This window comes from Ctenopharyngodon idella, chromosome 23 (genome assembly GCF_019924925.1).
Source record: "Ctenopharyngodon idella isolate HZGC_01 chromosome 23, HZGC01, whole genome shotgun sequence".
NCBI lineage: Eukaryota > Metazoa > Chordata > Actinopteri > Cypriniformes > Xenocyprididae > Ctenopharyngodon > Ctenopharyngodon idella.
The window spans coordinates 7545296-7560327 of NC_067242.1; the positions used below are offsets into that span (position 1 = coordinate 7545296).

General features: G+C 37.1%; 1 protein-coding gene across 1 annotated transcript; it reads left to right on the plus strand.

Annotated features, from left to right (window-relative positions):
- The first annotated feature begins 147 nt into the window (after positions 1-147).
- zgc:91999 (uncharacterized protein LOC445104 homolog) lies at positions 148-14771 on the plus strand. Its single transcript, XM_051882194.1, has 10 exons — positions 148-319; positions 4088-4156; positions 5983-6139; positions 6531-6766; positions 8063-8218; positions 8308-8483; positions 8681-8801; positions 8983-9056; positions 13023-13102; positions 14279-14771. The coding sequence occupies exons 2-10, from the start codon at positions 4100-4102 to the stop codon at positions 14389-14391; spliced, it is 1170 nt and encodes a 389-aa protein (XP_051738154.1). The 5' UTR covers positions 148-319; positions 4088-4099; the 3' UTR covers positions 14392-14771.
- The last annotated feature ends 261 nt before the right edge of the window (positions 14772-15032 follow it).

Consider the following 15032-nt stretch of genomic DNA (forward strand, 5'->3'; position numbering starts at 1 on the left):
AGAGCTGGAATAACTCTCACATTCTACAACACACTTAAATTTCACACCTGACAACTCATTTACACTGAGATGAGAGAGAATGTGTGTGTCAGTCTATGTGTGTGTGCGTGTGTGTGTGTGTGTGTGTGTGAGAGAGAGAGAGAGAGAGAGGAGGAGAACATACACTTGCATGTACATATGCACCTCGGAGACAGCTGACTGACTGCGCAGACACTGGAGTGAACGACAGACAGACAGACAGACATGGGAGAGAAGTGAAGGAAAGTGAAGGAGGGCAGAACAAGCCAACGACTGGAAGTAAAAAGCCTTGAAGTGAGAGGTCAGATTTGCTCTTTTTTTCTATTCAGTTTGACTTAAGTTTATGGGTAGTTGACAAATTATACGTGCATGTTTTTTGTTTTTTCAACATTAAGATTTTAAGCTAAAATTGACATGAAAGCTTTTATTTTAGGTGCTGCAACTGATAAAATCTTTGTGCACCTCTTTTTTTAAGTACACTTAGCTCATTCTCTCAGTTAATATGAGCTCAAAATCTGCATGCATAATAATCATACAAAATCTGTTCAGGTGCATGTCACAACTACCCATATAGTGTAAAAAGAGTGTTAAACACACTGATTTATTGAATAGTGTTGCATGTGAATTACTGCAAAAAATAGCTTTTGATAGTGTTGAAGTGTGTATATTTAGCTCACACACAGAGCTTGATCAATAGATCAGTGCTGAAATAGCCTGTTGAAATGCTTCTGTTATGTTTTCATACTTTATTAACCATTGATTTTTATGTGCAATAACAAAAATGCTAGTTTTTTGGGCTTTATGAGTTTATTTGAAGATGTGATTTAATTTTGATATGATGCTTTTCTTCTATATGTGTACTTACGTATACAAGTGTTTTTTCCCATGCAATTCTTTCATATTAGAGATATGATTGTGATCTCCCTGTTTATGTATGTACAGTAACAGATTGAAGTTTAAACTGTTCTGCATGAGTATAAATGACAGCAACAGTTTATAGAGTTTGCATTTGACCATCACGGTCAGAAATTAGACATGGCTTTAGGGAAATCCCTCAATTTGGGGGCATTTTATTATGTTACTGTTATCTAATAATGGAAATATTTGACAATATTTTATTCTAGGTTCTAATTATGGGTGTAGTCTCTGTAGTGATCATTTTAATTAAATTATTTAATGTATTTGACACAATGTGCATTGTGTTAGAACAGAAAATCACCTCCAGGGGGGCAAATATTGCCCCTTTTTGTGACTCTGTTATCAATGTATTTTGCAGTGTGTTTGTGTGTGTGTGTGTGTGTGTGTGTGTGTGTGTGTGTGTGTGTGTGTGTGTGTGTGTGTGTGTGTGTGTGTGTTATGAAGCGTGTGTAAGATGACCTACCAGCTCTTGTTTATTTGGAGTTCACTCGGCTGGTGGATGGAATTCCAGGGTGGGGGAGAATTCTATTTCTGATCCCAGATTCCAATAGCAACACACACACACACACACACACACACGCCCATGCTCATAAACACATGTATTAATACATGCAGATGCAGTTATGTCCATTAATTATTTTGCCGTTCTTTAATTTGGCTAGTTTGTGTGATTTTGTGATTTTATCTTGTCAGTTTTAATCATGTTAAATTGACCGCACATTTCAGAGATGTTTATCATCACAAATGTATCCAGTTGCAGTCTCGTATGCAGCGAGTCCCCAGAGTGATTCACATGGACAGTTGCATGCTCTGGATGACGGCCAGAAACTCACCCAGGACATTTTTTAACAGATGGACTTTATTGAGCAGTGCAAATACATGCATTGCTGACACTTTACAATAAGGTCTCATTTGTTAACATTACCTCACATTTACTAATAATGAGCAGTGCAATTTTTTTTTTACAGCATTTATTCATCTTTGTTAATGTTAGTTAAAGGATTAGTTTACTTCAGAATTTAATCACCCCCATGTCATCCAAGATGTTTATGTCTTTCTTTCTTCAGTTGAAAAGAAATGAAGGTTTTTGAGGAAAACATTCCAGGATCCATATAATGGACTTCACTGGGGTTCAACGAATTGAAGGTCCAAATGTCAGTTTCAGTTCAGCTTCAAAGAGCTCTACACAATCCCAGAAAAGGAATAAGGGTCTTATCTAGCGAAACGATCTGTCATTTTCTAAAAAAAATAAACCATTATATACTTTTTAACCACAAACGCTCGTCTTGCAGTGCTCTGCGACGCGCCACACATTACGTAATCACGTTGGAAAGGTCACGCTTGACGTAGGTGGAAGTACCGCGTTAGGGAGAAAAACTCCATCTCATTTTCTCCTCCAACTTCAAAATTGTCCGACATCGTTGTTTTACCTTTTTTTGTAAAGGCCGTTTGACTTAGTCTTTGCACGTTCGCTTTGTAAACACTGGATCGGTACTTCTGTCTACGTCATGTGTGACCTTTCCAACTTAATTGCGTGTCCACTATATAGAGAAAAAATCCTGGAATGTTTTCCTCAAAAACCTTAATTTATTTTCAACTGAAGAAAGAAAGACATAAACACCTTGGATGACATGGGGGTGAGTAAATTGTCAGGAAATTTGAATTCTAACTTATCCTTTAATAAAAATACAAATCAATAACGTTAATTTTTTGTTCATGTAGTTCACAGTGCATCAAGTAATGTTAACAGATACAACTTTTAATTCAAAAAATGCATTATTAAATGTTGAAAGATGATTACTGTAGAAGTATTGTTCATTTTTAGTTCATTTTTAATTTTTAACAAATGAAAGCTTATTGTAAAGTTTCACCCATAAATCTTCATTAGTGTTCTGTAGCAGTGGATCTCACACTTTTTTCATTTGAAATGGCCTCACTTTTACCAGTGCATAAATTTGCAAGACTATTCAGATCTTTTTTTATTTTAATTATCCAATCAAGTCACAATGATTTGTAGACAACAGATTGAGAGCCACTGCTCTACAGACCATGAAGTATTTTTATCAAGCAGGCCGCAGGACTTTTTGCTCTTGTAATTTACTATTTTGCGTCTTGTTGCTGTGTGTTTTTAGACCCTAAACCACAGCGGATGTAATTTTAGTCTTTGTTACTCTTGTGAAAAAGAAGTGCACTTAATTGTATTTAATATGCACTTGTAGTGTACTTCAAATCTTAAAAGTATATTTTTAAAAAGCTTTACTTGCAGATAATATGATATTAATGAAATAAAAGGCCATTTAAAGAGAGTAGACTTTCATGACCATTTCTTAACACCTTTAAAGTGCATTTTATAATAATGTCAGATTAACTTTTACTTTAAAGTTCATTTAAATTATGTTTTAATGATAATTTGCTGTGCTTTAAAGTACATGTGTTGACTAACATACATACTAAAGCACAAAGTACTTGATTATAATTTTAGTGTGTTGTTCGGTATTTTAAAGTTATTAAAGTTACAATTTAGTATATTTTAAATGTATATCATAACAATATGTATCTGTTTAGACTCCTTTCTTATTAACATGACTAAAATGTTGGCTATTGTTATATTGCATAATGTAAAAGGAACAACCTGACCGTGCAAAGGTGACGTTTTATTTTTTCAAGTGCATCTGTATTAGTTAGTGACGTTTGCAAGTCAAGCATCACTATTACTATTACTCATAGTGTTCTGAACAAACACTTTTAAACTGCTGCATGTAACTCATTTTGCAATATGTCAAAACATGAAGATGAAAACATCCGATGAAACAGCAGGCCCGGGGAATGCAAATGTGCCGAAGGTTCAAACGCTTCTGAGACGCTGCAGCCGAGCGGCCGTCTGTTTGCAATGAAGCCTGTTGGAGGATTGTGGAAACAAATGGGTAAACAAACCCAGATGCCCCTGAATAAATACCACCTGATTTGTCAAGGCGGGTTCTGATAGTTCAGGGGTAACAGCAAAAGTAGGGCAACAGCCGCTTTGAGGCTGGTGCAACAAGCAGGAAACTGTAAAAAGACAACTTAGGACTAATATTGGTGTACTGCATTTAAACTCCATAACATGAAGCATGCAGATTCACGCATGTAATCATTTAACTGTGTCTTGCAGCCAGCTGCGACCATGGCAGACCCTCCAGCAGGCCCACCTGAGGATCTCAACAAAATCAGCTTCTGGATGGTAAGAAAAACGTTAGTGAGCTGCCTTGCTGTCTAGTCCCTACATGGGTAGCATTATAGCTGGGACGGAACCTCAGAAGTGACTGATTTGGATCACACTACATAGGATGTGCCTCACAAAATAGCGCTTCTCATGAGAGACTCAATTCATAATTGATTCAGATGTTTCTAAGCTAACAATGCAATACTCTAATATCTCTAAATACACATTTACTCTTAAAATAAAGATTTTTTTATTCACCATCTATCTTTCTATGAAGAACCTTCAACATCAATGTAACCTTTAAATTGCACAAAAAGTTGTTTATAGTGGAAAGAGTTAAAAAGAGTTAAAAAGGTTCTTCAGATTATTAAAATATTCTTCTTACTAAGAAAAAAAAACTGGTTCTTATAAAAACTGTTTACTGAAAGCTTATTTGGGGAACCAAACTTTTGGAACCTTTATTTTTAAAAGTGTAGCACACAAATATTGAAGAAGAAAAAAATCCCAATTTTTACTATTAAATATTAATTCAATATATTCTCCCTAATTCATCTAAAAAAAACCTATTGCTAGTTTTATTGTTGGATATTATGCAAATGTGTTAAAGTAAACCTTGCGCACATTGCGTTCCCAAACCCCCATTTGGGAAATGATTTATTTGTATTTAATATCTTTGTGTCTTTGTCACCTAATTTGCACAAATATTTTAGGGCAAAAATCACTCATTAACCCTTTCCCTGCCAGCATTTTTGAAAAAAGTAGCCAGCCAGCTCCAGCATTTTTTTTTATTATTTTCACAAAAGTTTAATGGCTCCCAGAATATTTTGTTGTATGAATGTCTGAACATGCAATATATCAAAAGAAAGAACAGTCCCTCTGATTAAAAAAAAAAAGTTTTATTCTAGCTTCATGCATTTTTTTTTAATTTTTTTTATCAACATTTGAATGTGGGTAAGTTTTATTAAAAAGCTGAGAAAATTGTGTTTTTGTCAAAGACTACATCTGGATCGGATTCACAACGATGATCAAAACACGGATGGAGAAGATCGAGTCCGTCAACCCCCCTAAAGCTTGCAGTCATAGCTTGTCCTGTGTCGACATTTCATTCAGTAATGTTAAGCAGTTTCGATATATGCTGTTTAATGTTGAGGATCGCGTTATTTTACATATGCATCTGATTACATATGCTTGTTTCTGCTTCTTTTTCGCATGTGTTTTGATCAGGAGATTCAGTACTCTTTCAGAAGATGCATAATAGCGCCCCCTACTGTATAACAGTGAAAACACTGAAAGCCCAAAAATTCGAGTCAATGGTGGGGAAAGAGTTAACATATCTAAATTTGGTCAGTCCAATCAAGATCATTTGCTTTAATCTGAAGATACTGTCATCTACCCTCCCTTATTTTGTAAACATTGCTCTTTTACATGCTAAGATTATTATAGATAGACCATTAATAAAAACATTTTCATTACTTGAGTAGATGAGTTTTCCTGTTCAGTGTGATGACATTTAAAGGGGGTAGTTCACCTCAAAATTTAAATTTTGTCATCATTTACTCACCCTCACCTTTAATGCCTCTGTTGCTAGCGACCACCTTTTCAAGAAAAGTAAAAGCTTTGAAAAATCACAAGGGGATTTTACTGCTGTATTTTGTCACAGAATAAAACAAAAGTGTCTTGAGCTTTCACCACAGACCTTATTTCGGGCATTTAACAAAAACCCATTAAAAAAAACACCCGTTGACTTTTGGATGATGGAACCGGAAGTGCTAAAATGCTAACTTGTTTCTGGGTTTCGGCCTACAAAAATACATCATCTATTTCCTTCTGTTCTCGTCTCTTAGCCAGGAAATTATGTGCGGACAGTGCAGAGGACACCAGAGTCGTACCAAGCTTGTAAAGACATCATAGCATGTATGAAGGACCGGGCTCATGTAGAGCGACAGTACGCCCGTCAGCTGACTGAATGGAGCAGCAAATGGAAATCAATCACTGAGACTCGTGAGTGCTACGGTCTGACCTGTCACTTATCGTCAATAAGTCATTGGTTTTTAACACAGAGTAGCTCCGGTCACAGTGAAATCTCATTGGTCCAAAATCCTGCTCCACATTGCACTATTTTCAGAAGCGTCACACCCACTGAAACTGCCGTAGCCTTAGGGAATCTTTGCACAAACTTTTGTAATGTTTTTAATGGAATTTATGAGTTTTTGTATTTGATATCTTTGTCAGACAGTTTACACCCTTATTATTTGCTTTAATCTGAAGATTATCTACGCACCCTTATTTTGTTGCTCTTGTACATATCAGGGTTATTATAGTTAACTAAAACCATTTAAAAAACTTTTCCATTACTTGAGCTGATGTGTGTCGCTCTCTCTCTCTCACTCAGGGCCGCTGTACGGGTCCCTCTTGCGGGCATGGCAGTGCTTTTTCTCGTCCACCGAGCGTCTGTCTGCCCTTCACACGTCAATCTCCCAGTCTCTGGTTTCAGAAGATGGAGAGCGCATTCGTTCGTGGCAGAAGGAGACGTTCCCGCGGAAAATGTTTTGCGGCTTCAGGGAGTCACATGACCTTGGGACGGCTTTCTCACGTGCTCAGAAACCCTGGGTGAAAAGATTAAAGAAGGTGATAATACGACATGTACTGACGATGATATAATCGCGGGAGGTCGCCAACTATTTCAAATTAAAGGGTTAGTTCACCCAAAAATGAAATTTCTGTCATTAATTACTCACTCTCATGTTGTTCCACACCTGTAAGACCTTTGTTCATGTTCAGAACACAAATTGAGATATTTTTGATGAAATCCGAGAGGTTTTTTTATCCCCCACAGAAAGCAACGAAATTACCACATTCAAGATCCAGAAAAGTAGTAAAGACATTGTTAAAATAGTCAACGTGACTACAGTGGTTCAACATTAATGTTATGAAGAGACGAGAATACTTTTTGTGCACAAAAACAAAACAAACCTCTCGTATTTCATCAAAAATATCTTAATTTGTGTTCTGAAGATGAACGAAGGTCTTATAGGTTTGGAACAACATGAGGGTGAGTAATTAATGACAAAATTTTCATTTTTGGGTGAACTAACTCATGTGTTAACCAACTGAACCTTTTGGTTCAAAATCCCACTCAGTATTTCAGTGTATTAAAGCAAGATAGTACAAGAAAAACCAGGGTCAGTTTGGAGATTTCAGGCTATTTTGCTTCAATAACATGTCTTCTTTCAGACTAGTGGAAGCAAAACATCCAAAATACACATTTATTACACTTTATCTATTTGCTTAGATTTCAATTACAATACATATCATTAAAGGAGTTTTTTCTCCACTTCAGTATTAATTACATACACCAAATTTTACAGTTTTATTCCTATCTATATTCTGAAGGTTTTTATAGAGAGGTTTGTTCATATATTATTTGCCTGATTTTATACAATAATTTATTTCTATAAATATTTTTTTTTCTGTCTGTTGACAGTATTTTTTAGTTCATGGAGTGATAAAAATAGATATCCAAAATCCCCTCTGTAAAAACTCTAATATATCAATAAAATTAATTTTTCAGATTTCAGTTCTGGAAATGTATGTGCACATTTAATTAGATAATGCCTCACAGCATATTTAAACATAACATTACAAGAAACTTGTCATTCAAAACAATTGTCTTAATGTAATGTGATTAATTAACTAAGGAAAGTGTAATGATATATATTTTATATATATATTGTCTGTATTTATTTCCTTTTATATTCAGCTTTTAGTGAGGAAAAAAATATTACTTGTCATTGAAAACATCACAGTTAGAGAGAGAAGATGAGATAGTTGTATTCCCAATGCATTTAATAGCATAAGTTAGAGCTTAATATAACTTGAAAAGCACTACATGATGCTAATAATAAGTTTTTGTGTATCCATTAGCTGGAAAAGGCCCGTGCGGCGTATCATAAGTCATGTCAGAGGGAGCAGATCGCTCAGGAAAAAGAGAATCAAGCCAAACACAACACCAACCTGAGCGAGAGCAAACTGTCCAAGATTCAGCAGACGAGAGAGAAAGCCACACAGGAACGCAGCAAGGTCACTGAGCAATGAGACTTTCTACACAAATATTGCAATATTGCAGTTAAAAACTATTATGTATGAATCATTTACGGCTGTTTTGGCAGGCACGTGATCATTATGAGAAGGTTCTAGAGGATGTCACTGGCTTTGCACCACGATACATGGAGGAAATGGAGTCTGTGTTCGACCAATCACAGGAGGAGGAGAGGAAGAGGATCAGCTTCCTGAAACAAACCTTCCTGTCCATTCACAGACACCTCGACATTACCAACAATGAGAGGTTTAAAACGGCAACACGCATTTGGTTAAAATGTTAAGAAGGGTTTGGTTTCCGTATTCTGTAAAACAGGTTGCATTGCTTCCCGTTCATGTCTTTTGTATGTGCTTCATTAAATATAAAACCTGTTGGCTGCAGTGATGTTCATTGTCATGTCATAAAGCCTGAGAGTTTTTATATGTGTATTGGGTGTGTTTCAGTATAAAAGCAGTGTATGGTGAACTACATCACTCGCTCATGTCCATCAGTGAACCTGATGATCTCCGCTGGTGGAAGAACAACCATGGGCCGGGCATGCCTACTGACTGGCCCAAACTAGAGGTGTGTGTCGTCATGTGCATATTATGAGGGAAACTATTAAATATTTATTCTTATGTCAAAAACACTTGTAATCTAGTGTTTCACGGCTCTCTGAGTTTTAAAATGACTACAGGACCCATATGATTCTACTTTCTTATTGTTGGCTTTGTGTTGTTGTTTTTTCTGTGTGTTTTGGGTGCAGGAATGGAATCCTCCGATTAAAAAGCAAAAACCAGGAAAGAAACCAAAAGTACACAGAGGAACTGAGGAGAAAGCGTAAGCTCACTACACACACACACACACACACACACACACACACACACACCACACACACACACACACACAAAAGAAAATGTCTATAAGTGTATATTTAAAGAATCAATTCACTTCAGAATTAAAATTTCCTGATAATTTACTCACCCCCATGTCATCCAAGATGTTTGTGTCTTTCTTTCTTCAGTCAAAAAGAAATGAAGGTTTTTGAGGAAAACATTCCAGGATTTTTCTCCATATAATGGACTTCACTGGGGTTCAACGGGTTGAAGGTCCAAATGTCAGTTTCAGTGCAGCTTCAAAGAGCTCTACAGGATCCCAGACGAGGAATAAGAGTCTTATCTAGAGAAACAATCGGTCATTTTCTAAAAAAGTAAAAATGTATACACTTTTTAACCACAACTGCTTGTTTTGCACCACGCGTTACGTAATCACGTTGGAAAGGTCACGCGTGATGTAGGCAGAAGTACTGCGGTAGGGTGAAAAACTTCATCTCATTTTTTTCTCCAACTTCAAAATCGTCCGACTTCGTTGTTTTGCCTTTTTTTGTAAAGGCCGTTTGACTTAGTCTTTGCACATTCGCTTTGCATGGTACTTGTGCCTACGTCACTCGTGACCTTTCCAACGTGATTACGTAATGCGTGGCGCATCGCAGAGCAGTGTAAGATGAGCGTTTGTGGTTAAAAAGTATATAAATTTTTACTTTTTTAGAAAATGACGATCGTTTCGCTAGATAAGACCCTCAGGCCGGTTTCACACCGCACGTGTCAGCAGAGCGTAAGCAGCGCGTATTTTTTTTCGGCGCCCATGGTAACAGATGAGAGCATTCACACCGCACGCAGAGGCTGCGCGGCAACACGTAGAAGGAGCAGAAGCAGCAGTGCCGCGATCATTTCGGCGCTGGGCCTATTTTTGCTGCACTGCTAACGCTCATTTTAAGTGAAATAACACTTTTGATGGTCAAAATAAGTATGATTTCACAGAAAAAGTGCTCAAAATGCACAGAATAAGCATATCTGGCGTGTTTTAACAAGAATTTGGAGTATGTCAGAAAAGAAAATTAAGATTAAAAAATACTTATAGAAGGTTTACCCATTTAACTTGTTTTTAATTATTCAGTTTGGCTGAAAGTATGGTGTATTATAAACAACTAAAGTAAACTAGCCAGAAAATATGATATATAAACATTGTTTTAGTTATTACAGGGACAGGTAGGGTATATAGGCAGCAATACCCGAATCAAACCCGAGTTTGTGGTCTTTTTTTGAAGAGATTGCTGTCTTGTAAACATGTACACACGGCAGATGATGTAAAAACAAAGTTTACCTCATTCATGTGCAGACACGAGGCTTCTTGCTTGTTCGTTTATTTGTTATTTACGTTTACATGAGACTGTTGTACACCTCCCCATGTTAACAAACTTTCAAGACTATGAAGTTTATAAATGACCAACTTTGTAAAGAAATGCTCACTTAAATGTAGCTTGGAGCCGCTGCTGTGACGCTGTGCAAACGCTTCCAGTGTGAATACTCACTCATAATTTAAATCTGCTCACGCTTGCGGTGTGAAACCGGTGTTATTCCTCGTCTGGGATCATGTAGAGCCCTTTGAAGCTGCACTGAAACTGACATTTGGAATAAACTTCAGTATCACTTACATACACCAAACGTTTTTCTGGCTGTTGACAGTGTTTTCTGATTCATGGAGTGATAAAAAGAGATATTCAAAATGCTCTCTGTAAAAAACTTTAGCTCTAATATGTCAACAAAATGAAGCAACCTGGCTTTATCCAGTGTTCACATTTGTGTTCTGGAAATACATGCAAATTAGTGCATATTTAATTAGATAATGCTTTATTTAAATATTTAAACATAATATTTCAAAAAAACTTGTAATAAATAACAGTTTTCTTGATGTAGTGTGATTAATCAACTAGGGAAAGTATGGTGATATTTATTAGTCTACATTTACCTGTAAGCTCTTGCCTTAACTGAGAGTTTTTGCACGCAACATGCTCCATTATAATGTCAAAGGTAATATTAATTAAATCAAGTTAATTAGAAAATGAATCAGATTACGAAATGAAATGCGTGAGTATTGAGCAGCGCAGCAATTAGAGCGGCGAGTCTCTTTGGGTTTCCTTCTGTCAGCGTTTCAAATCCTTCCGGGCTAAACTGATTCGGGCTGGATGAGGACTGATTGTGAACTGCAGTCACAAAGGTGAAGTGTGTCATTTGCCAAAATGTGCAGTATACTGTGTGCATTACTGTGGTGTGTGATGCAGGGCGCTCAGCTTCACCTTGATGAATGAACTGGAGCTGATTTCATCTGATCATCCGATCAGCCTTCAAAAGAGTGAAGTAATGTTTTTACTTTTTACACAAAATGCATTAAAAATGCAATTTTTTGTTTCTAGCATGATATTGGGGCGGCATTCACCAAATTAAACATGAGGTCATGTGACACCAGTGTAGCATACTACTTTTAAAAATGCTCATTGTTGCACAATGCATACTTAAATACTTTTAAAAATAGTATGTAGTGCATGCAATATGCAGTAAACAGTCTGTGAACATTCCATTCTTTTTTCTTTTAAGATGTTCAAAAATAATGATGTATATAGAATGGAATGTCATAGAATTTCTAAATAGTAACCTGAAAATGGTAACATTTAAATTGCCTGGTTTTATTCAAGTCAAAAATATTATTGAACATCACCGAATCGACCTAAATACATACATTTATACCAACAAAACTCATTTTTATGGGTTAAATCAGGTAGAAATAGCTCTTTAAGGTAACATTACCTTTGTTATCACACCATGTTTTGATTTCAAACCTCTATAATTTACTTTCTGTATTGTGTATCAGGTATCAGGTCATTGTCCTGCTGCAGGACATAATATTTTAAAGTGTCCCTATTATGCTATTTAAAATGTTACTAATTTTGTTTTGGAGTGTCCTACAATAGTTTTACAAGCATCAAAGGTCAGAAAACATTATAATTTTCTCATCATATACATTGCAGCATCAAAGTTTGTCCGAACGTTCAGTCTCTTTAAACCCCTGCTACAGCGTTTGAGGGCGGGGCAAAGGAGATGTTGTTCGAAGGCAGCCAATGAAGACCATAGGCTGGCATTATGCAAATTTGTAGGCATTTTACATTCTCAAACAGCTATATTATACACTGCATGAAATGTAATATTCGAAAAAAACGTAATAGGGGCAGTCAATCAGGTGCTTTGTGTATTGCAATGTGACTTTTCCTCCAAGACTTTGTGTGTGTTCCGCTCCTTTATGAGTTTTGTAGTCCCTTCCTCAGAAACGCATCTATAAAACATGCTGCTGTCACTAATGTTTGACTGTAGGGACGCTGTGTGTTCGTTGTGATATGCTGACAATCTGTAGCACTTAAGCATGAAGGCTCAAAAGTTGGTTTTGTCATCTTCCTCCGGTGTGCTTTTGGCTGAGCTCTTATTTTTGTGAACGGTTGTCTGGTGCATTTTTTCTACCATGAGGACTGTAACTCCTTTAGGCATAATTGTCTCCCTTAAAACAGCCTCTCTTTTGCTGCGGACACATTGCTTTGGAGGGCAGCCAGTCCTGGGCAGATTCACACTTGTGAATGTCACCTTTTTAATGATGGTGTTCAGTGTGCTTTAAGGTATATTCAATGTTAATGGCTGTAAGTTGTGTTTAGTGGCTTGAATGGATGTTTTTGGGGAAGAACTAATCAGTGTTGGCGAGGAGGCATTTAGTGTTGTTTCGAGGCATTTAGAAGCAAGTAAGATTCATGCATTTGAATTGCATATAACATTTCCATCTGTTTGGATCACACTGCATATAATATAATAGTATACACTAAATATAATACTGAAATAGCACTGTAGCTTCCAAATCGTTTGGGACGCCTCAGGAGTTGAAGTGAAATTGAAACTGCTCAGATCTCTCTCCCATCTTCTCCCGCAGGGTCATGATCGGAGGCGTGCGTGTGCGAGCGCTGTACAACTACACCGGAGAGGAACCTGATGAACTGTCCTTCAGAGCAGGTGATCCTCTGACCCTTCTGCAGTTAAACTGTGAATCTCACTTAGGCCCTGGTATTAAGATGCGTTTTGGTCAATCAGATCACAAGTTGAGGACACTAAATACAGGTGTAAATGGGAATGTTTACCAACATTTTCAACTAAAAACGGAAACTTTTTTTATGCATTTTGGCCGTTCATTTACACGACAGCGGCGTTTTGGTGGCCTGAAAACGCAAACTTTTGAAAACGGGCTTCAAAGTGCAAGTTTTTTAAAACGATACCTTTGTCATCTCCTTGTAAACTGCAAAAACGTGAATCTGTGAAAACGATGATGGCATGCACGTGTATTATGAGTTTAGTCTATCCACCTTATTTTTCAACGCAAAGGTAAGGTGTTTTCTGTGAATGAGCGAGACTTCCGATTTATTATCCGCTATAGGGGAATATCACAGTCCAGTAAACTGTAAAAATGCGTATGCGCATTCTTTCTTTACAAAGTGACATCGCCAACTACTTGTCTGGCATGCATAATACAGCGTTTTTAGTCATTTTCGCGGATCCGTATGAACAGGGATAGTTTTGATAACGTTTTCATCTGTACAAAGAAAAAACTTTTCCATTTTTAATACATCATTGTTGTGTAAACGTACCTTAAAACGTTTTGAGCTTGTCCACTTTCGACCACTTCCAGAGGTAGTCGAAAACGCATTCGACCGGATTGTGTTCGAACAGCCACTATAGACCGCCTGCTCTCCGCCTACTGACCTAATGCATAATGGGAAGCGCGCTAGCCAGACGGGATTTAAACTTTTTGTCGGAATTTAGACCTAAGTTTGGTTTGTTCTCTCACCATTCCTGATATCTAACACACACTCACCGCGTTCGGTGTGGTCTTGCGGCTGTCAGAGCAGAAACTGTATGTTTCCTTCATCTCCGATCACATTCATATGTAAATTGCACAAGCGTATTTTGTCAGTTAGATGGAAAGATCTGAAAAAGCCACATACATTTACCCGCCCATAGACCCTCCCCTCGAAGAAATCAGGACCGAAGTGCTTGAAATTGGACAAAAGAGATGGATTAAAACACCAGGTGTGAACGGGAATGTGTCCTCTCTCATCTACTTGTGATCTTAATACCAGGTGTGAACAGGGCTTGAGGTGCTGTCGGTGTGACTGCTGTCGCTCTGTCTCACAGGTGAAGAGTTCCTCAAGGTTGAGGAAGAGGATGATCAGGGCTGGTGCTGGGGGGTGAAGGAGGGCGGAGTCGAAGGATTTTATCCGGCCAATTACGTGTTGCCTGTGAAATGACTACAGGAATCATAGCTGAGGCACAACTATGCTTATTTAGTTACAGAACACATTGATATGGTGGCCATCAAAAAGTATATAAATGTCTGAATATCATTACATTACAACTAACTTTTCTTTTAGACTTTTTTAACACTATATCTATTGTTTTGTCATGTAAAACCGTCTTAAAGTCTTTGAGATTTTTTTTTTCTGTAAATGAACTGCTACTTAGTTTGATGTTTCATCTAATGCAGTGACATTCAGATATTTTTAAGTGTCCAAATACTTCCACCGTTTGAATGGCAAAGAATTAAGTTGTGTGTTCATCGGAAAACAACTACAACCAGTGTTTCTCTACAGACCAAAATGAAAATAAAATATTAATTCTCTTTCATGAATGGAACCTTTACCTCTTTATTTAATAATATGGGATGTCATTAATTTTAATTAACACATTTCTGCTTTTGGAAAACCTCCAAGAGTGCCAGAGACCTGCAAACGATTCAAGCAGAGTCAAGAAACGGCCTCTTTGTAATTTATATATTGCTTAATGAGGGGTTGTACAAAAACCAGTAGGAGCTTGTTAGAAAGATTACGGTGCACTGGAGAAAAAGCCTCCATTATCATCAGAGCCAAATCCATATTATATTTCACCTACA